The sequence below is a fragment of the Myotis yumanensis genome, unplaced genomic scaffold (assembly GCF_028538775.1).
Source record: "Myotis yumanensis isolate MYYU_CA2020_CCGP unplaced genomic scaffold, mMyoYum1.0.hap1 SCAF_3, whole genome shotgun sequence".
NCBI lineage: Eukaryota > Metazoa > Chordata > Mammalia > Chiroptera > Vespertilionidae > Myotis > Myotis yumanensis.
Genome location: NW_027223754.1, coordinates 177,728,438 through 177,751,982, shown reverse-complemented (window position 1 = coordinate 177,751,982; position 23,545 = coordinate 177,728,438). Strand labels below are relative to the sequence as shown.

The 23,545-nt window shown below is 36.6% G+C and overlaps 1 protein-coding gene across 3 annotated transcripts in view; it reads left to right on the top strand.

Moving 5' to 3' along the window:
• The window catches only part of CCDC91 (coiled-coil domain containing 91), a 348,316-nt gene that overhangs the window by 195,875 nt on the left and 128,896 nt on the right, over window positions 1–23,545 (top strand). For all 3 annotated transcript variants that reach the window (XM_070410494.1, XM_070410493.1, XM_070410495.1), the window contains one exon: window positions 12,920–12,997. In XM_070410494.1, coding sequence (XP_070266595.1) covers window positions 12,920–12,997 — 78 coding nt within the window. The remainder of the gene's footprint in view (window positions 1–12,919; window positions 12,998–23,545) is intronic.

Below are 23,545 nucleotides of genomic sequence, written 5' to 3'. Positions count from 1 at the left end.
ACCATATTAGAATATAAAACAAATTTTAAAAGTATTTATTAACTCATTTAAGAAATAATAATAAGCCTTTTACATGTTAAATAACATTTTTAATGAAAACATAAGTGTATTTTCCAAAATAAAAACAAATTTAGTGAGAATAGCATTGTTTTATATTTTTTCAATTCTCTACTCTGGCTTCATGGAAGACAGCTAGATTCTCATTCTCATATCTCTTTGTTTATTTAGTCTTTGGTGATATCATAGGTCCTACCTCCTCTGAAAAAACCCACTGTATATTCAGATGCATGAGAGAATGAGAGTGAGAAAAACAAATAACATCTTAGTATTTTTATGAAAATAGTTTTGAGTATGAATTTTTGAAAGGGTCGCAGGAACACTCGTGAGTTTGATTTCTATTGCTGTTGTAACAGCCAGCATTCCTTGTGGCTCTTGGCCCTCTTCCAATCTTCAGAGCCAGAAATGGCTGGTTGTGGCTTTCTCCTATTGCATCACTCTAACAGAGACTTTTCTGCCTCCATCTTTTACCTTCAAGGTTTCTTGGTTAGACTCACCAGGATAATCTCCCTAAAATGTTATTAATTTCTCATAAATAATATATAACATATGACATATGCATATGTTTGTGGATGACTATACCTATTTACCAGTACATGCACACATATGTACATAAATATATGAATACTAGAGGCCCAGTGCATGTATTTGTACACAGGTGGGGTTCCTCAGCTTGGCCAGCAATCGAGGCCGCTTGGGGCCATCTCGCTCAGTCCCCATCGGGGCCAGAGGGAGGGGCTGTGGGAGGTTGGCCAGCCACGGGGGAGGGGCCATGGGAGGTTGGCTGGCCACAGGAGGTTGGCTGTGGGAGTGCACTGACTAGCAGGGGGCAGTTCCTGCGTTGAATGTCTGCCCCCTGGTGGCCAGTGCGTGTCATAGCTATTGGTCAACTGGTTATTCTGGTCGTTTGGTCATGTAGGCTTTTATATATATAGATATCTTTATATGGAGGTGAAAGGGAGAGATTGAAGGAAAGATATTGAGGGAGAGAGTATGGGTGCTAAGCCACAAATGTTGCACATTTTCTTACCAACTCAAGGATTATACGAATCTCACCTCTGTGTGAAAGACAGGAGGGAGGAATTGGGTGGGTGGGGCAAGAGGCCAAAAGAGTTACTGAGTTTTCTCTTAGGTAGAACAATGAGCTTACAGAAAAGTATTTCCCAACAGTATAATTTCTTGGTATCATCACCTAAAGTTTCATCCTTAATAAAATAGAGAGCAGGGAGAAGGAATATGTCTTTTTTATCATTATGATATTTTTAGGTTTGTATTTATGAAACAAAATAATTCACTAGTAGGGCAATTTCTATAATATAGCAAGTATTTATCAGATTATTTTTTTCCTCATTTTATCAAACAACAACTCTGGAAATATGTGTTAGTTCACATTTTTATGTGTTGAGGATTTTATAACCCTGTCAAAGTTGATGCCTCTGTTTCTTGACAAATAGTATACATTATTCTAATATTAATATCAGAAAAATTGACATGACTTTTCTATGCTGAGGTAATGTTTTGGTCGTTGCTGGCTGCTTTTGCCAGCCATGAATAATTTAGCATCTGAACAATGTAAGTTATATTTTGTAAGTCACAATTTCTTCTAGTATTTTAAATTCCAATATCTAAAATAATTATTGTTCTTATACTTTGGAAACAGTAGGTATTTTGACAAATGGAATAAAGGTCAGTGTGAAATTTTGGGAGTATAATGGCAGGAAGAAATTAAAGTTATAGTTAGAAATGTAGAAATTAAGTCAAAGAACTTTTGCACATTTTAAAAGAATATATCTAACTTGGAGTTAATAAAATCACATATTAATCATTATGTGACTATATTTATTTAATAAAATGAATTTTTTAAAAATATATTTTATTGATTTTTTTTACAGAGAGGAAGGGAGAGGGATAGAGAGTCAGAAACATCAATGAGAGAGAAACATCAATCATCCGCCTCCTGCACACTCCCTAATGGGTATGTGCCCGCAACCAAGGTACATGCCCTTGGCTGGAATCGAACCTGGGACCCTTCAGTCCATTGAATAAATGTTTGTATGTGTGTACATATGTGTTTATATATGTGTTCACATATATATACACACATAACTATATATACATATACACACATATACATACCCATATATTCACTTTTTCATTTTTTTAAAGATAAAACGTTTCATGTGCTTTCATTTAAGAACATAGCTTAGATTATTCCATGTCAGTATAGTAAGAGTTTCTTAATAACCAATTAAATTGATGTATTACCATTTATTTAACAAGTTCCCCATGATGAAGAGGTCAGTGGTATCTGACCTTTTATTTCAGTAATCTTGTACATATATTCTTAAGCATTTAGACCTGTGATGGCGAACCTTATGAGCTCGGCGTGTCAGCATTTTGAAAAACCCTAACTTAACTCTTGTGCCGTGTCACATATAGAAATTTTTTGATATTTGCAACCATAGTAAAACAAAGACTTATATTTTTGATATTTATTTTATATATTTAAATGCCATTTAACAAAGAAAAATCAACCAAAAAAATGAGTTCGCGTGTCACCTCTGACACGCATATCATAGGTTCGCCATCACTGATTTAGACACTGTAACTAATATGGAAAGTCTAAGGTTTTATTATATTTTTATTCATTCATTATTAACAATTACTGCAGAGTATAATATCAAAGCTTCAGGCAATGTTTCCATTTAAAAATTCTCATTAAAATTATATATTAACATAGTTTAAAGAGTCATATAGTTCTAAGTGCTAAATGGCTTGTTATGGAAAACAGTATTCACTGATCCTTTCCCTGCTTCTGCCATTTTTTAGACCCTTCAAAAGCAACAACTTTCAACTACTTAAATTAATATGTATCCCATATTTTTTTAATATATTTTATTGATTTTTTACAGAGAGGAAGGGAGAGGGACAGAAAGTCAGAAACATTGATGAGAGAGAAACATAGATCAGCTGCCTCCTGCATACTCCCTACTGGGTATGTGTCCACAACCAAGGTACATGACCTTGACTGGAATCGAACCTGGGACCCTTGAGTCCGCAGGCTGACGCTCTATCCACTGAGCCAAACCGGTTAGGGTTATCCCATATTTTCTAATAACATTCATAAAATATTACTACTTTTTGATATTTCAGATTTAAAATTTTTTATACCTCCAGTCCACACTTAGAGTCCCTTCATTCTCCTAGTATCTATCTATAGAAAAGGCTAAGTGACCAGCCAACCGGCCGGTAGCTATGATGCGCACTGACCACCAGGAGGCAGACGCTCAATGCAGGAGCTGCGAAGTGACAGCATCTTTGCAGAGTGCCCTCTCACACTCCGGGACCCCTCGGGGGATGTCGGACTGCCTGTTTCGGCCCGATCCCTGCCGGCCAGGCCGAGGGACCCCACCTGCCAGAGCGACCTCACTCATTCTGCAGACTCCCTTCGAGCCCCAGTGCCACCCCAGGTGTGACCAGCCAGGGAGGGACTGTGGGAGGTTGGCTCCAGGGTGTGTCCGGCCTGTCTTACCCAGTCCCTCCCCACCCCACCCTACCCCACCGGCCACCTTCTAATTAATTTTCTTTCAAAGTGCATGAATCCATGCACCAGGCCTCTAGTAGTTACATAATAGATTTCATTAGATCAGCATTTAATTGTGTACATTATAAAGATTATGTTAAATACTATTGACACCTGAATCATAATATATTGTGAATTATTTTCCCTTTTTGAAAACTTTTTGTTTATCTTAAGTGACTGTTGTATTATCTATATCCTTACTCATCATGATTTTTTTCATGCAGTTTTTTTAAATTTTTGTTGTGAACTCATATATGTTTAATCTTAATTAATTGAATTATTGGGCCTTAATTGAGAATTCTGTCTCACACTGGTGTTTTGTGCTTTCTTTTTTTGGGACCTAGGAGTATTAACTGTCCTGGCACTATACTGGTATACTTTTAGGATTTCTATTGTGTAGTTGTCTAATCACTAGTCATTTTTATTTGGTGCCACCCCAGGACCAAGTAATATTTGCTTTTCTGATAGAAAAGTCTATATAATGACCTTTGTTCTGATACTTTTAGAAATGCTTCCCATTTAAAAATTAGGTTTCAGTTCAGTTTTTTTCTTTCTTGTTTGGGGGCGTGGGATAGTCTACAGTAATTTTTCTTAAGTCCTGCAAGCCAAGCAATACTGTAAACATTAAGCTGTGAGTATGATATAGTTGTATTTTCACTGGAAGCCCTTTTAAGTATGCGGTAGTACTGAAGACACAGTCCTCGGGCCTACATTTGACCAATTGTTGGAACTCCAAGCATCCCTTCAGTGTATAATGTTTAGATGTGGAAAATTTCTTGAGCTATTTTTGATGAATTACTTCCCTATTATTTGGATAATAATAGCACCTATTATCTACCCTTTGTAACACCTATTATTTGGATCCTGGATCCACTGGGTTATTTGTCTTATTGTATCTATTTTTTATTTCTTTATTCCCTCTCCTATTAAAAATTTCTGCTTGATATTTTTTGTTTTATTTTCCAAAGCGTTTATGGATTGTTTTCATATGTATTATTGTGTTTTGCATTCTCAAGAGCTTTTGAGTATGTTTATGTTATTATTAATTTTATCTATAATAATAAAAGCATAATATGCTCATTAGACCAGACAGCCGAATGACCTTCTGGACGTCATTCTGGACTAAGCCGCGATGGCGGGGGCCACGGCAGAGGTGATTAGCGGTGATCAGGCAGGCAGGCAGAGTGGTTAGGGGCGATGAGACAGTCAGGCAGGCCAGTGGTTAGGAGCTAGTCATCCGGATTGGGAGAGGAATGTGTGACTGCTGGTTTAGGCCTGATCCCACAGGGGTCCCTCTCCTGTAGGATCTGGCCTAAACCAGCAGTCAGACATCCCCTGAGGGGTCCTGGATTGTGAGAGGGTGCAGGCCGGGCTGAGGGAACCCCCACCCCCCCATGCACAAATTCCATGCACCGGGCCTCTAGTCCTTATATAATGGGCTTATTCCAAGTTTTTTTCTTTTCTACTATTATATTCTGGCCTTTGTTTTTCATTTAGAGCAGTAGTTCTCAACCTTCCTAATGCCACGACCCTTTAATACAGTTCCTCATGTTGTGGTGACCCCCAACCATAAAATTATTTTCGTTGCTACTTCATAACTGTAATTTTGCTACTGTTATGAATCGTAATGTAAATATCTGATATGCAGGATGTATTTTCATTGTCACAAATTGATCATAATTAAAGCATAGTGATTAATCACAAAAACAATATGTAATTATATATGTGTTTTCCGATGGTCTTAGCGACCCCTGTGAAAGGGTCATTCGACCCTTAAAGGGGTCATGACCCACAGATTGAGAACCACTGATTTAGAGGCTTTGTTTAAATGCCTGGTTATCCATAGCTATCTCTTTTTTTAGGAGTAGGGCAAAAAAGGTTGATTGGAAGCTCTGCTGGTAAGTGAGGCAAGGTGTAGGGGGGGCTTTACTGTAGGGTTTTCTGATAAGATTGTTGATTGTCAACACTTTCTCATTACCTGTATCTTAAGGCAGGCCTGGCTTCATGGGCACACAATTTGTGTATTTGCACAGGACTCTGATTATAAGGCACTGATGCTTGGTTTAATGGTCTGCTGTTGCCATCTTGAAATTATTAATGTTTGAGCAAGGGTGTCACATTTTTATTTCATACTGAATTTTTAAAAATGTTTTTATTGATTTTAGAGAGAGAGGAAAGAGAAGGAGAGATAGAAACGTCAATGAAAGAGAAATCTATTGGCTGCCTCCTGCAACCCCCTACTGGAAATTGAGCCCGCAACCGAGGCATTTGCCCTGCCTGGGAATCAAATTGTGATCTCCTGGTCAGAGCTCAACCACTGAGTGACTCTGGCTGGGCTCATTCTCCTTTTTGTATAAGGAAACTAATCTTAGAACAGAGGGCCACTCTAAATCCAAGGTGATCTTATTTTGTAATAATTATATATGAAAAGACCATATTTCCAAATAAGATTACCTTTATAGATACCATGGATTAGGATTAGGGATTAGGTACCTGGGATTAGGATTTGAACATATCTTTTTGGGTGGGTTGCAATTCAACTGACAAGACAAGTGACCAAAACTAAAAGGAGATTTTTATTATTAAGCCATTTTTCTTTTTTTGATCAAAGTATTAAATATTTTGAGAAGCTATGTTATTAGAATATCCCTTTCTGTTATCAGAGATAAAATACAATCAAATTTAGGAGAGAGGCTTAAAAATGGAAAAAGTCATAAGAAATTATTGGAATTTTTGAGAGGTATACATCTTTATTGATTGAGATAGGTACATTTATTGTATTCATAAGGCATAAGTCTATTGTTTAACATTAGCAGGCTGGAAATTGTTCCTTGATACTCTCAAAGTAGTGAACCTCAAGGTAGGAATGACTTTTTGTAATTATACTGATACAAATAACTGTAGCCCTTTTTATAATTTTTTTTAAATGGTCTTTTTTTTTTTTTGCTAATTTTTTTTTATAATTGCAAACTGTGTGCTCTTCTCTTTTTTTCTCCTTGACCCCCAGTTCTACTTTCTTCCTCCCTCCCTTATTTCTTTACTTTTTCCTCGTTTTCTCCTTTCATTCCCCCGCCCCCGGCTTGGCTTGAGTTAGTTTTGAGCATCTATACCTCTCAAGGCAGTTGGCCTTTGAAGACTTCAACAAAGTTGAAGATACAATGTAATTTCTTTTAAATCTGGCCCAGAGTGAAGTGTCTGCCTTTTCTATTGGAGCAAATAATAAAGTGACATTGAAGTAGCAGTTGGAACAGGTCCAATCCAATCAACACATTAGCCAAGATTTTGGTCAGGATTACACAAAAGGCCATATTCTCAGGCTGTGCTGGATTGCCCTTTATTCTGTAACAGGTTGTAGTTGGGAGAGGAGATAATTTGCTAATGGAGAAATGATAATTACAAAAAAATGGCACTGTTGTAAACATATCATCTTGTGTTGATATTTACTTAAATCACTGGTTCTCAACCTTAGCTGCACATTAGAATCACCTGGGAATCTTTTTAAAATCCTGATTTCTGGGCCTCATCCTCCGGAAATTCTGTTTCTTTGTTACTAATGTTGTGGCCCCACCCCATAACAAAGAAACAGAATTTCCGGAGGATGAGGCCCAGAAATCAGGATTTTAAAAAGATTCCCAGGTGATTCTAATGTGCAGCTAAGGTTGAGAACCACTGACTTAAATAGTTGTTTTCATTTTCAGAGTGATGAATTACATGTGACCTGCTTACTTGTTTTTCATTTGTTAACTACTAATTCATATTCATAAGTTTTTAGTTTAGTCAGATGTGATATTGTCATATCTGAGTTTTTTTATAGAAGCAAAATCAGTTACTTCTTTGCTGGTGTGAACAAATTACGGAGTTCTCTCCATTCCCTTATGATTGTATCTGTTAGGAAAAGTCCAGAAGGAGTTTGGTTATCTTGTTTTTGGTTGAGAAGATTCAGTAAAGCTGATGCTTTTGGAGTCTATGTGCTGATGAAATCCATGCCGTGTTTTAAGTCAGCCATTAATGGAATAGGGCCAGAGATCAAAATTAATTCTTTGAAAGATCATGGAAATATTAAACTGAAGGGGCAGACTTATGGGTCTCTGTTTTAGTATTTACTATGGCAAAAATGCTTTATTTCCATATGCAATATTACTTTATACCTTTAGACTGATTTTTACATGCTATGTCATTTTTTTTCTCTCATTTTATATTTGCTTAAATATTTGACTTAGTCTGTGAAATTGGATTGAAGATTTTGAAGGATTCTGTCATGTGTTGTTATTTTTGTTACCAATTGTACAGAGAGACTGAGAAATCACATAGAACTAGGAGGTAGAGATTAAAAATTTATTCAGTGGAGAAGACTTCTTGTTTCATAATTGTCATGACAGTGAAAGGTACTGGTTTTATAAACCAGCTGGGCTTGTTGCAGCTGTCAAATGTGATGGAGAGGTGGTGTTTTGTTGTTTTGACAAAGTAGGTATGTATAGGATAATCTAATCTTTGTGCTTTTTTGACATTTACAATTAGGCCACTTTGGTGCATTTGATTCTTTAGATCTTGGTGGGGGGATTTTATACCATTTCGCAGTTAGAACCTTTCAGTGCATTGGTTAGATGTTATCCTGCTATCTTTATTTTGATTTCTTGCCCTGCAGATTGCCTTTTGGAATATCTGGAGGTGTTTGTGCTGCCTTATCCAATATAGTTGATTAGTTGTTGTGAAAGGGATATAATCTTGTGACTTCAGATAGAGTGGTGGTGAAGCCTGTATTGGAAAACCTTTCTTAATCAGACAATAGTAACTAATTATGTTCTAATTATGTTCAGCTTAATTATAGATGTGCCTTAGCCAAAGAATTTAGAAAGTGAGAAGTAACTGCTTTCTAATAGGTGGAATATAATGGTTGATTAGTGTTTGGCGTTCCCTCCCTCCCTCCCTCCCTCCCTCCCTCCCTCTTTCATTTCTTCTCTCTTTTATATTTTAAGTACTGTAGTAATTAATTCCAAATACCTAAATTAAATGTTGGCTTTTAACCATTTATGTAGCATTATGTAGCATAGTAATGTACCATTACTATATATGGATTAATTTATTAGGAGTAATTAGTGTGGGTTCTATTGTTAGCAATGACCAACAATAATATAATGTAAACTGAGAAATATTTATAAGTTTGTGTCATAAATGGGCTTTAAAATATTTTTGTGTATCATTCTTGATTTAACTATCTGAATTGAGTTTTATCATCAAAATACTAATGATGCCTACTTTAAAAATTTTGCTAATTTCTTTTTTTTTCTGTGAAGGATCTATATTTTTAATCATATGGTTCTTATTTACTTATGTATTTAACAAATATTTTTGATGTCAATTATGTTAGGCATATTAGGGTATTAGACCTGTGTGTGTTTAGTAAGTTTGGCAAGGAATTGGTATTGGAGAGGGGGTGGTGGATAATTGGTTGGAATGTGCTTCTGATAATCTTTAAGAAGCACCTTATTTTACATTATTTTTATCAGACCAAACTTTCTGGTTGACAGTAATGACTTGATAAATGATTATTTCAAGTTTTATCAAGAGTGACCAATTTGTATCTTAATTTCATCAGAAGATATGGCATGACATGTGATTCTATCTATTAATGAATTTTACATAGAAAATGGATCTGTTGATGAGGAGTTGGGAGTATACTCAAATAGTTCAGTCTTTGACTGGATATTTCATAATAAACGTTGGGCTATCAGGATATGTGATTCTGGCTTCAGCCGGCCCTATTGAGCTAAGTGACCTTGAACAATCTTCTTGACTTCCCTAGGCATCAATTTCTTCATTTATAAAATAAATATGTTGGAATAGCTTACCTTTAAAGTCTCTTCTTGTTTAAAAAGTATGTCGTCTTATTTAAGGTGAGAACATTTTCTGAATCTTCCCTTTCTAATGATAGTTTTGGGTTTGACATTTTGAAAGAAAGCTATCATTGTGGTCAAATTTTGTTTTGACTACTTTGAAGATAGGTTGAAATGTTTGGTTCTATATACTTGAAATAAAAATTTCAGGCTATGGATAATTATTTGGTTATTCCTGTGAGGTTATTTATTTTATTTTTTTTTGGTGTGTGTGTGGGGGGGGCAGTAACTGGGCAGTCTGCTGTGTTACAATGTGGTTATATGAGTACTGCCAGTAATTTTGAAGTAAGCAAAGGGGAATTAATTGTTCTAGTTTTAGCATACTATATCATAGAATAGCATTAGAAACATTGGAAGGGTTTTTTTAAAATGTTTTAATCTCACCCTAGCCGGTTTGGCTCAGTGGATAGAGCGTCAGCCTGCGTACTCAAGGGTCCCAGGTTCGATTCCGGTCAAGGGCATGTACCTTGGTTGCAGGCACATCCCCAGTGGCTCGTGTGCAGGAGGCAGCTGATGGATGTTTCTCTCTCATGGATGTTTCTAACTCTCTATCCCTCTCCCTTCCTCTCTGTAAAAAATCAATAAAATATATTTTAAAAAATGTTTTAATCTCACTCCCTCTATTAACAGATTAAAAATGTATAAAATATTTGTTAATTTATATGGATTAATATAAATTACATTGAGTACATTGACCATAATCTCACTTATTGACTCAACAAATGTGTATGTGAACTAGCCTCCTTTTTGAAGACTAGATTTTAAATACAATTCTAACATTTTTATTATGATGTTAAATAACTGTCTCTTTGATAAAGAATGAAACACCTTTATCACTTCCCAAATATTTTTGGCCTCACAATTTTTTTTATGCAGTTCTTTTTTATTGAGCTGACATTATATATAAGGCACCATTTGAGGTACATATATTTAATGGAAGTAAAATTTCATCTTCCCAAATTGAACTTAATGTCAGAAATTAAAATCTCTCTACTGTCTGTCTTTTCCTCACTTTTTTAAGTAGCATAGTGTTAGAGATTACCATCATTGTTTTTCCCAATATAACAAGGGAAGATAGGTAATGGACAATTGATAGGTGCTATGAATAAAAATAAACCATGGCCTTGGCTGGTGTTGCTAGGTGTTTAGAGCATTGACCTGTACACTGTAGGATCATGGATTTGATTCCAGGTCAAGGGCAGGTACCTGAGTTGCAGGCTCAATCCCTGGCCCAGTCAGTGTGCATGTAGGAGGCAACCACTCAATGTGTCTCATATCGATGTATTTCTCTCTCTCTTTCTCTCTCTCTTGTCTATCTCCCCCTCCCTCCCTTTCTAAAAATCAATGGAAAAATACCCTCAGGTAAGGATTAACAATAAAAATAAAGCATGATTAGTAGATAACGATGAGTGTGTGCTATTTTATGTTGGGTGGGTCAGGGAACTTCTCTCTATTATGATTTTTGAGCAGTATTTAAAGGAAATGAGTGTGATATCTGGGGCAAAGTGTATATCAAACATAGCAAATAACAAGTTCAATAACATTAGAGCAGGAATGTACTTATAATGATTTGAGGAAAAACAATGACAACAGATGGAGGGACTTAGAAGGAGAGTGGTATAGCTTTGGCCTGTAGGAAAGATTATAGAGTTTATCTGCAGTAATATATGGAAGCTAGTTGGGAATTTTGATCAGATGTATATGTTTTATTATTGATATTCATTGAGCACACACATTGTGCCAGGTACTATTTTAGTTGCTGTGGATATAGCAGTGAACAATTCCTGCCCTCATAGAGATTACATCTTACATATTTTATGATTACCTTAAAGTTTTTAAAGGGTTGTTTTGGTGGTTGTTTTTGAGGTAAGGATGTTATTACAGTCCTATTGAGAAATTACTGTGGTGTGGACAAGAAGTAGCAGTGGAGATATTGACAAGTGCTCACATTCTGGATCATGAGATGGGAATGATAGGAGGTTTAAGTAAGTAAAAGAAATGAATCAATTTTGGAAAGGGTTTAGAACAGTACCTGGCACACTTGTAATATTTAAGCGTTTATTAAAGAAATAAAAATGAATATCAAGTTAATAGGATTTTCTGAAGTATTGCAAGTGGATTGTGAGGGAAAATGAGAGAAACTAAAAATGATTTCATGATTTTTTTGGTGTGAGCAACTGGAAGTTTGATAGAGGAAAATAAAAAGTTTGACATTGGACATATTAACTTTGACATTCCTTTCACACATCCATATGAAGGCCTTACTAGGCAGATATTTAAATCTGGGAATCAGCCATGGCAGGGTTGTAGATATAAAATAAGAAGTTGTACAAAGATAATATTCAAGGTAATAGAATTAATATTAGGATTAATTAGAGGGTGGACAAGTTAGGAAGAAGTCTTTTCTCCAGGGAACTTCTATATTGTGAAGTTGGGGCAATGAAAAGAAGCCAATAGAACAGACTGAGCAGTAGATAGGAGGAGAACCAAGTAAAGAAAGTCTTTTAAGGAAGGAAGGGGTTGATGTGGCATGATGATGGCAGCAACTGAGGCTGCATTATTTTGGGAATATTCTCAGAATTTCATATAAAATTAGACCAAGATAGTTAAAGAAATAATCCATAAACATTTTCAACAAAAAGATAGTTTACAGTTTACATGAATTCTAGAACACAAGCTGATAGAACTGAATTATTGATAGCAACAATACTATAGAAAGAAAGAAAAAGCATGGCAAAAAGGAAACTGAAAAAATATCAAATAATGGAGGAAGGATTTGAGAGGAAGGAATAATTATAAAAAAAACAAGGAAAACTGACCCAGTATGTAGATAAATGTGGTCTCTGAAAAAGAAAATCAAAGATTTGAAGTATCAAAAGTAAAATTCAATAAACTTTCAATAAATGGCTAGGATGCTTATAATTTAGAAGTGCATATGAGTACCTGGGAAAATAGACCCAGTCAATTATGAGACATATTCTATTGGCTTTAAAAAACATCTCAGAAATCTAGAAATTCAATGACTTTGCTTTTTCATTTGCCCAGGACAGCCAGTAATATTTATGTCCATTATCCCAGTGTAATTAACCCCTTTTACTCTCAAAGGTGACATAATGAGGAACATAAATTATATAATCAACTTAAATATAAGGTAGAGAAAATTAGATCCATGTCAGACTTTTAAAAACATTCCAAAAAATAATATAATTAAAATACTCAAGGAAAGAAAATCTGAATGCTTTTAAACAAAACTGAAAAAAAAAACTTTTCACCTTCTACATTGTGTTTTCACAAACCACTCAATTATTCATGGATGCAAAAGTCAATGGTTTTATTATTTGTAAACAAAAGAACATATCATGGTTTACTTTTTTTTTTTTTTCAGGAAAAACATAAACAAGAATTGGAAGACATGAGGAAAGCTGGTCATGAAGCCCTCAGCATTATTGTGGATGAATATAAGGTAGAGGATTGAGAGTCTATTTTCTTTATTCTTTTCTTCTCCAAATTATTATTTTTTTGTTAATCCTCACTGGAGGATATTTTTCTATTGATTTTTAGAGAGAGTGGAAGGGAGACGGAGGGTAGGAGGGTGGAGAAAGGGGAAAAAGGAGGAGAGAGAGAGAGACACATACACAGACACAGACAATCAGACCCACAACACTTCGGTTCATGGGCCTGCACTCTAACCATCAAGAAACACTGGCCAGTACTCTTTATTCTTTTAAACTTTGACAAATTTTAGTAAAAAAAAAAAAATTATAACAGACATATTCTACACAAATTATAGAATTCTAGTGTAGTCTTATTTTGTATAGAATTATTTTCAAATGATCAATGAATTGTCCACTGAAAGCATACTTAATACCAGATGTTGCTCTGCATTTGAGAAGTTACAGAATATTTGAGAATATAGGATTGGCAGAGGAAGGTTCAAAAACAATACAACAGAATTAAATACTGGAATACATTATGGTTCCACTTCTTATAGAAAAAGAAGGTATAATATAAACCTGAAAAATATTGTTACATATTTTCTTTTCTTAAATAAATAAATAGATTTCAGTATATTTAAGTAATGACAGAAATTATGATAAATGTCAACATCAGTGATATACACAGTATAATTCTTTTGCTTTTATGTCTGTATAAGCTTAATCATTTGAAGCAAATAGTGTTTAATGACAAAAATATTTTTCCCCTAAAGTAAAAGAGGAATACATTCTTGTTGAAATCACATTTAAATAATTCTCCCAGAGATAATCACTATTAGTTGTTTGATGTGCATACTTCTAAAGGGGCGATTTGTGCCCCCCCCCCCCCCATATCTATATATATAAAGAGCCAGGGTCCATAACGTCCAAAACGACCTAAGGCTCGACCAAACACCAGAAGTCAGGCCCAGCACTGACTGCCGTGTTGTGGGCGCCACCGCCGAGGTGACCCAGCACTGACTGCCAAGGGTGTTGCGATCAGGCCTGGCCAGGAGAGAAAAGCAGGGTCTGATCACAGCCCCCGTAGCAGTCAGTGCTGAGTCAGCGTGGCAGATGTCAGTCCTGCAGTCAATGAACATAGGGTCAATTAACATTAAGTGAACATAGGGTCAATTAATATCTCTTTTTGAGGACTTGAGAATATAAAGTACTGTGTAGAGCAATTACTTATATTATTTCACATAAACCTCTTTTCAACTAAGATATTTTCCTTTATTTAAAATGTATCTTTATTATTGAAAGTATTACAGATGTCCCTTTGTTTTAGTTTTTTCCCTCCCCATTGATCTCCTCCACCCTGCACCCAGACTATTGTCTGTGTCCATGGGCTATTCCTATCTAATGCATAAAAATCTAGAAAGATTTAGAGAAAATAAAATAAAAGATATTCCAGGTAAATATTGAACAGAAGAGCTGAAGTTGCTGCATGAATACTGGATACAGGCTTGAAGCCAAACACAACTCATGAGATAAAGTTAGTCATTGTAACATAACAAAAGGTTCCTTTTACTAAAGAGATAAGATGGTTCCCAATACTTACACACATAATAGGACAGTGTGGGGGTTCAGAATGAGCCTCACCAAGATGTGTCTCAGTGGTATGCAGATTTTTGAGTTAAGGGCAATTTTAGCTTCAGGCTCAAGTGAAAATTCTGCCCCTCCCTTTAACTACCTAAAAAACACTGAATTAGAGGCCTTGCCCATAATAACACATTATCCTATATAATAAAAGGGTAATATGCAAATCAACTGAACAGCAGAACGACCGGCCACTAAACACACACTGACCACCAGGGGGCAGATGATCAATGCAGGAGCTGTCCCCTGATGTTCAGTGTGCTCCCACAGGGGGAGCACCGCTCAGCCAGAAGCCAGGCCCATGGGGAGTGGGCCTAAGCCATCAGTTGGACATCCCCTGAGGGCTCCCAGACTGCAAGAGGGTGCAGTTCGGGCTGAGGGACCACCCCCCCTCTGAGTGCACGAATTTCGTGCACTGGGCCTCTAGTACTATATAATAAAGAGCTAATATGCAAATGGTCGTCACGGCCTCATGCCGGGGCTGGGGGACCTGAGGCCCGTCCGGGGGACCTGAGGCCACACCCCCCGCCTGGCGTTGGGTCAGAAACCTGAGGCTGCATCCACTGCCCGGCAGGACTTGACGGAGGACCTGAGGCTGCGCCCCCTGACCCGGCGTTGTGGCTGGGGGACCTGAGGCCGGGCCAGGGGACCTGAGGCCACGCACCCCTGCACCGGTGCCTGGGCCAGGGGGGCTGAGGTTGTGCCTCCCGCTATGCGGGGCTTGACGGGGGGTGGGGCCGGCCGGGACTGGGTCTTGCACGATTTCAAGGTGCATACGGGTTTGTGGGGACTTGACTCTGGGTCCGGCATGCCCCAGACTCTGACAGGAGGGAGATTTTTATATACATTTTACTAATTTTCTTTCATCTCTGACACTTCTATTATACAGAAAGGGCAAATAGCAATATTAAAATATTTCTTCTAATTAATTGCCTCTTAATGTGCACAAATTTCATGCACTGGGCCACTAGTGTGTGTGTGTGTGTGTATACACACACACACACACACACACACATACACATATATATATATATATATTATAAAAGGCTAATAAGCAAAGTGTCCCCTTGACTGGGAGTTTGACCAGGAGTTTGACTGGGAGTTCGACCAGGGTGCAGGGCCAGCTGGCCAACCACCCACAGCCCCTCCCCCTGGCCAGCCTGGCTTGATTGGCCCCGATCGGAGCGGGCCGGCTGGACCGCACCCATGCATGAATTCGTGCACCAGGCCTCTAGTATGTGTATGTATACACACACACACACACACACACACACACACACACACATATTATGCTATGTAATTTTGATTTGATTTTACAAAAATGTTTTTCTACTCAATCTTTTTTTGGATATTTTTTTCTGTTATTTACTCAGTATAACTTAGAGATATTTTTCATATTAGTTTATATATACTTAGTTTATTTTTTTCACTGTTCTATAGTATTCCACAGTACATAGATATAATTGATTTAACTATACCTGTATAGATAGGAATTTAGGTTTGTTTTACACTAAATATTTTTTAAAAATCCTTTTACTATACATGGAATATAGAAATATTTTGTTGGTTAACTTTATCCATAGACTTGATAGAAGTTAATGTCATTTTAGTTAGTTGGTAATTTAATGTGTAAAAAATTCCTGTAACAAGTCATTTGGGTAAAAGTAGAAAAAGAAGAAGATCTAAAATCACTTTAAGTGAAAAGCTTTCCTCTCCAGAAAGGAGTCTGATAGATAGGTCTTGGGACATGAACGAGCATGTTTTTCAACTATGCCCAATATAGAAACTGGTGCCTTTGTTGAGAAGGTCGTTAAAAAATGTCTGGTTTTTACAGTGGTGATTATTGGCTTTTTTTGTGATGTTGTGACTTTTTGGTTCTGCTAATATAAACCAGCTTTAGTTATTGAGTTTGGGAAAAGTATAGGATCTATTTTTTAAGCCTTTTTTCTCCCTAAGGCTAATGGGAATTATTAAATACTGGAATTTACATAATTCTCCTGGAGTATCAAATGATGTATTCTTGGTTGAATTTATATTTTATCTTTTATTTATGAATTTTAAATTAAATGTTTTGATAGTATTTACATTGTACTTATATGTATGTTTCTGAACAGCTCAGTATTTAATACATATATTAAATCCTTTCTTGGTTCTAGCTTCATATATTTCCTTTGTTGAAAACATTTTTATTGTGTATTACTTTCAATACTGCCAGTTAATGAGCTTAAAATCATATGTTAAAACTTTATAAATATATTTTGCAAATTGTATTTTGAAGAAATTTTGTTGTGAGCTACTCATTTTATCTCTTCTTTGTCTAGTATCATTATTTGTCACTCATTTAAAAATAGAGGATTTAAAAGTATCAGGCATTAAGTATTATGATTTGCTGAAAGAGATTACGAATTAAACCAGATAGCCTCCAAAGTTATATCTTATTTCTGATATTATGGTTGCAGTCAGTTAACATGCAAAATAGATGAATTCTTTTATAGCAGGGAACTTTGGTGTAAATACATTTTATATAGCTTTACATATTGATTTAGTGATAAGCTTTACATTTGGTTCAGCCTATCTCAGTGATGGTGAACCTTTTGAGCTCGGCGTGTCAGCATTTTGAAAAACCCTAACTTAACTCTGGTGCCATGTCACATATAGAAATTTTTTGGTATTTGCAACCATAGTAAAACAAAGACTTATATTTTTGATATTTATTTTATATATTTAAATGCCATTTAACAAAGAAAAATCAACCGAAAAAATGAGTTCGCATGTCACCTCTGACATGTGTGTCATAGGTTCGCCATCACTGACCTGTCTATATATAAAAAGCTAAGTGACCGTCAGACCGGCCTGTAGGTATGACGTGCACTGACCACAAGGGGCAGACACTCAATGTAGGAGCTGCCGAGCTTCAGTGACTTGGCAGCGGTGGTTCTCAGGTGAAGCACCCCAGAACCAGAGAGGAGGAAGTGTGATTCCACCTTTGGCCATTGGTTATGTTGTTGCTGGAGCACTGTCGGCCTCAAATCTGGTTTATTGCACAGTTGGGTTTGCGTTCCACACCATGTACAACAGCAACATTGCAGAGTACCCTCTCGCACTCTGGAACCCCTCGGGGGATGTTGGAGAGCCAGTTTTGGCCCGATCCCTGCAGGCCAGGCCGGGGGACCCCACCTGCCGGACGTGAGGCCGGCCAGGTAGGGACCACGGTAGGTTGGCTCCAGAGCATGTCCGGCCTGTCATGCACAGTCCCACCCTGCTGGCCACCTTCTAATTAATTTCCTTTCAATGTGCACAAATCCGTGCACTAGGGCACTAATTATATTATAATACTCTAAGGAGGAATAACATCTAATATGTTAATTGTCACATAAAATTGTATAATCTCGGTGATCTAAAAACACACCGATCATCAACTTCATAGTAGTATGGAGAAAAAATAATGTAATTCAAATAAGAAAAATAGGTAATGTTTTTCTGGTAGATTATATGTCTATAATTTAAGTGTGGATTTGTGTCCCATTATAAAATAAGGAAAATAGTTGTTTTTTTCAATTCTAAATTCAAGCATGAGAAGTTCATGTGGAAATTATTTTATTATACTTCTCTCTTTTTAAGACAGCAACTTACTTTTCTTAACATCTTTTGAAGTTTTATTTTGTTAAAATATATAAACATTTTTATGAATGATTCATTAATCATTAGGTAACTCAAAAACAAAACAAAATACACCTTCTATGAGAACAATAGGAGTGTGCATATTCTCTTTGCATGTCATTCCTTAGTTCAAGAATTGGCATTGTTTTTATGCCAGGGACTATTGTAGATAAAACACTGAACAAAGTAGACAAGTCCTTGGTCCAATGGAATATATATTCCATATACACACAGGCTTGATTCCAGTGTAGGGCGTGCAGTACACAGCCGATCAATGATTCTTTCATCATTGATGTTTCTATCTCTCTCTCTCTCTCCCTTCTTCTTTGAAATCAATAAAAATATATATATATATATATTTTAAATCTGCAACCTACCCCATATTTGAACAACTTCAAATGCCAATGTTTTTGTACTATCATTATTTATTATCTTTTTCTACATTTAATAATAATATACAATAACTTATAAATCCTTATTCTATGAAGGACTTCTATTAGTAGAGATGATTGATTATTTTGAAGTCAGACAGACCTGGATCAAGTACTTGCTAACAGTGTGATCTTGGGCAGTTTCTTATATATGAATTTCAGTTTCCTTATATGTAAATTAGAGGATAAACCATATAACCTATTTATAGGAGTGTTGTGAGGATCCATGTAATAATGAATATTGCATGGTTAATAATAATGCCATTAATAAGTATTAGCTATAGTAGTTATCGTTTTTTATACTTAACATACCAATTTTCTAGCATCACAGTTTCAATGCCTTGTCAATATATTATAGCTGATTTATAATTAGTTTACTACATTCATACAATGTGGATTCTTGTTTCGATATTTGGAAATATTCACTTAAGTGAAAGAGACTGTGGCTCCCAGCCCTGAACTCCCCTTAAAAAGCCAGTATTCTTTTGTTCTTTTAGAAAATAAATAGCTTGCTCCACATTGATGAAAAGGACATGTGAAATTCTGTTAAAGTACAGATGAAAACAAAGCTAAAACTAACCTAATGTGCTATGTATGCCAACTTTCCCCATAATGTTTACTTAATTTTGTGTATTTATTTTTTCTCTTTTATGTCATGATTTTAAAAAATCTTTTATCCTGATAATTAACAGCAGTAAAGTAAATGTAGATCTTGGAAAGCTTTCCATAGGAGCATGCCACATCTAAGATTGTTTATTACAAGTAACATAAGAATTCTCCTTTACTTGTTTAATTGGGCGTTTTTTCTTGCAAGTGTCATTGTCCAGTATATACACTGGATCAGACTTCACTGTTCTTTATGCCTGTAGTTTTCACTATTAAAGATTACTATCCATGATGTGAGTATTTTTTTAAGGATTGTAACTAGTTGTATTAGTGTGATAGTTGTTTGCTTAATATTCCGTCAACAGTTGTCATAGATAAGCATATTTTAACCCCTTGCTTCTCACTCACCTTTTGCAGTATATAAGAAATTACTTGTGTTGTTTTTAAAGATGCATATGATAAGGCAGGTATCTTCTTTGAAAATTCTAAATCAGTTGATGTAGGAGTGATCTAGCTGGTTGTATTTTCTTTAAAATTCTAGAAGTCATTCTGTTACTCCTAAGGGGTTGTTAAACCATTACTGTAATTTCCTTCCATATTTATTTGTCTATGAATATATTCTGCCTATATTGCCTTGTCATATTTTCCCAGTTGTATCACCTAATATCAAACATGTCAAAATTGTGTGTGTGTGCATGTGACTGGGTGCATGCACATGCACACATGTAAGTTTCTCATTGAAATCACTGGGACATTTTTCCAGACAAGAAAAATGAGAGATACTCTAACAGAACTTAATTGACTGAGACATTTATCCGGCATTAAGATTTTTAAAAAATATATTTTTATTGATTTCAAGGAGAGGGAAAGAGAGAGAAAAACATCAATGATGAGAGAGCTGCCTCCTGCATTCCCCACACTGGGGATTGAGCCCACAATCCAGGCATATGCCCTGACCAGGAATCAAAACATGACTTCCCAGTTCATAAGTCAACGCTCAACCACTGAGCAATGCTGGCTGGGCTGCATTATGATTTTTTTAAAAATCTTTATTGTTGAAAATATTACAGATGTCCCCTTTTTTTCCCCATTGACCCCTTCTAGCCCACACCCTCCCCACAGCCCCAGACCTTCAGCACACTATTGTCTGTGTCCATAGGTTATGCATATATGCATGAAAGTTCTTTGGTTAATCTCTTCCTACCTACCCAATCACTCTCCACGTAAGATTTTTAAGTATAACTTACTCCTTTCTTTAATATGGGATAAGTGATCCCAGTAATAAAAAAATGAATTATAATGGTGGATTGGTATAATGGCACGGAGGGATGATTAAAGAAAGTCATGCATGGAAAAAAATCCAGGCATATTTGCTAAAATAGGTGTAATATATTGCTTCTTCTTTTTCTTTTTAGAATTATGTCTATACACATCTGTTGGATTAATTCATAGTTTGGCAAAAGTAGGTTTACAGTTGTAAGTACATGCAATACTCAGTTTATTCTTGTATTATTATTTATTTACTAGAGGCCCATTGCATGAAGAGATTGGTGCAATAGGCCTTCCTTCCCCTGGCTGCTGGCACCGGTTTTCCTTTGGCTCCCAGGACCCAGGCCTTTGGTCCGGCCGCAGGGAGGCTTGGCTTCTCCCCACCGGCTGCAGCAGTCTTCACTCTGACCGGAGCCTTCAGTCTTTGTTGGGTTAATTTGCATAGTCGCTCTGATTGGCTGGTGGGTGTAGCAGAATGACACCAATTTGCATGTTTCTCTTTTATTACTGTAGATTATCTTACTAGAGGCCCAGTGCATGGATTTGTGCACTAGTGGGGTCCCTCGGCGTAGCCTGCGGGGATAGGCCAAAACCGGCAGTCCAACACTGCCTGATGCTCCTGCCTGCCATTCCTATTCATCCCGGCTCCACTATACCTGCCACCACCACCACTTGACAGGCTTGCTACCACTCCGCTGCGGTCTCTGGGCTGCAGCAGCCAGTGTGAGCCCTGTGTCTGGTGCCTGTTGGTCAGCTGAGCAGCGCTCCTGCTGTGGGAACGTACTGACCACCAGGGGGCAGCTCCTGGGTTGAGCACTTGCCCCTGGTGGTCAGTGTGCGTTATAGCGACCAGTTGACCGGTTGTTCGGTTGCTTAGGCTTTTATATATATAGATTACAACTTCAAAACTACTTTTTTCCACCCCTGCATATTGTATGTGTTTGAGGTAAAGCCATTTTAGATGCTGACACTTCCTTAAAATGACTTTTTTTTTTAATCCTCATAATTTTGGGGTAGAATTTTCCAAAGGAAGTATTAGTTGACACTGTGTTAAAGTTCATAGCTGAAACTTTTGCTAATGTGCTGTAACAGTGTGTTGAAACTACTCAAGAAATTAAGTTCAACATGTTGTTTTTATTTTCTTACTTTGAGCCTACTTAATTAAAAAATATAATTTGACACAAATAAGGGTTGAACATATTTTTTGGTTAACATTTTTGTTCTTCTACTATATACAGACTCTTTTTTCAAGGCAACGACAACAAACTCCTCCCTCTTCCTTCCTTCCTTCCTTCCTTCTGTCCTTTCTTTTTTTTGGTAATGTGGTGTTTGCTTAAGGTAAATCAGTTAGATAATGAAAGAACTTTCCCTTTTGAAACTTTTTCTATATCAAGTTTTTAATTTCATCCTGAAGTTACACTTGCAAGATATTTTCTTTGTTCTGGCTCAACTTGTTTAGTTTTAAAATTGAATTAGACTCTTTTTAAATTAAATTTATTGGGGTGCATTGGTTAATAAGTAGGTTGGTTTCAAGCATATATTTCTATGATGATGCTCTGTATATTGCATTGTGTGCCCACCACCCAAAGTCAGATTGCCTTCCATTAACATATATTAGGCTCCCTTTACTATCCCCCACCCCTCTGTCCTCTGATAACCAATATACTGTTGTCTATGAACTTCAGTTTTATATCCCACATATGAGTGAGACTATATGGTTCTTAGCTTTTTCGGATTGACTTATTTCACTTAGCATAATATTCTCAAGGTCCATCCATGTTGTCGCTAATGTCAGTATTTCATTTCTTATTGCTGTGTATTATTCCATTATATATACAGGGTTGTCCCCAAAACATGTATAAACACTTTTATTTTTATTTTTTGTTTTTTTTAAAATGTATTTTATTGATTTTTTTACAGAGAGGAAGGGAGAGGGATAGAGAGTTAGAAACATCGATGAGAGAGAAACATCAATCAGCTGCCTCCTGCACAACTCCTACTGGGGATGTGCCCTCAACCAAGGTACATGCCCTTGACCAGAATCAAACCCGGGACCCCTCAGTCCACAGGCCAATGCTCCATCCACTGAGCCAAACCGTCTAGGGCTGTATAAACACTTTTCAATGGGTGTTTCTTTCTTTTCAGCCAGACTAAGCTTTAAATAAAGGACATTCATTCTAAAATGGTACTGAAAGTTTGAAAACACAGTTGAAGTACAAAATCTGCCTTTGTAATTATTCATAGTGTCCCCAAAATGTATACATATTTTTTAAGTATACTTTTTTATTGATTTCAGAAAGGGAGAGAGAGAGACCTTAATGATGAGAGAGAATCATTGATTGGCTGCCTCCTGCTCGCCCCATATTGGGGATCGAGCCCTCAATCTGGCATGTGTGTTTACACATTTATTTAACCTTTTTTTTTAAATTAAATATTTATTGTTCAGATTACATTTGTTCCTCTTTTTTTTTTTTGCCCCCATAACTCCCCTCCTCCCAGTTCCTGCCCCACCCTCTGCCCTCACTCCCCACCCACTGTCCTCATCCATAGGTGCACGATTTTTGTCCAGTCTCTTCCCGCATCTCCCATTCCCCTTTCCCCTCTAAGAATAGTCAGTCCATTCCCTTTCTATGTCCCTGATTCATTATAATCACCAGTTCATTCTGTACATCAGATTATTTATTCACTTGATTCTTAGATTCACTTGTTGATAGATGCATGTTTGTTGTTCACAATTTGTATCTTTACCTTTTTCTTCTTCCTCTTCTTAAAGGATACCGTTCAGCATTTCGTATAATACTGGTTTGGTGGTGATGAATTCCTTTAGCTTTTCCTTATCTGTGAAGCTCTTTATCTGACCTTCAATTCTGAATGATAGCTTTGCTGGATAAAGTAATCTTGGTTGTAGGTTCTTGGTATTCATCACTTTGAATATTTCTTGCCACTCCCTTCTGGCCTGCAAAGTTTCTGTTG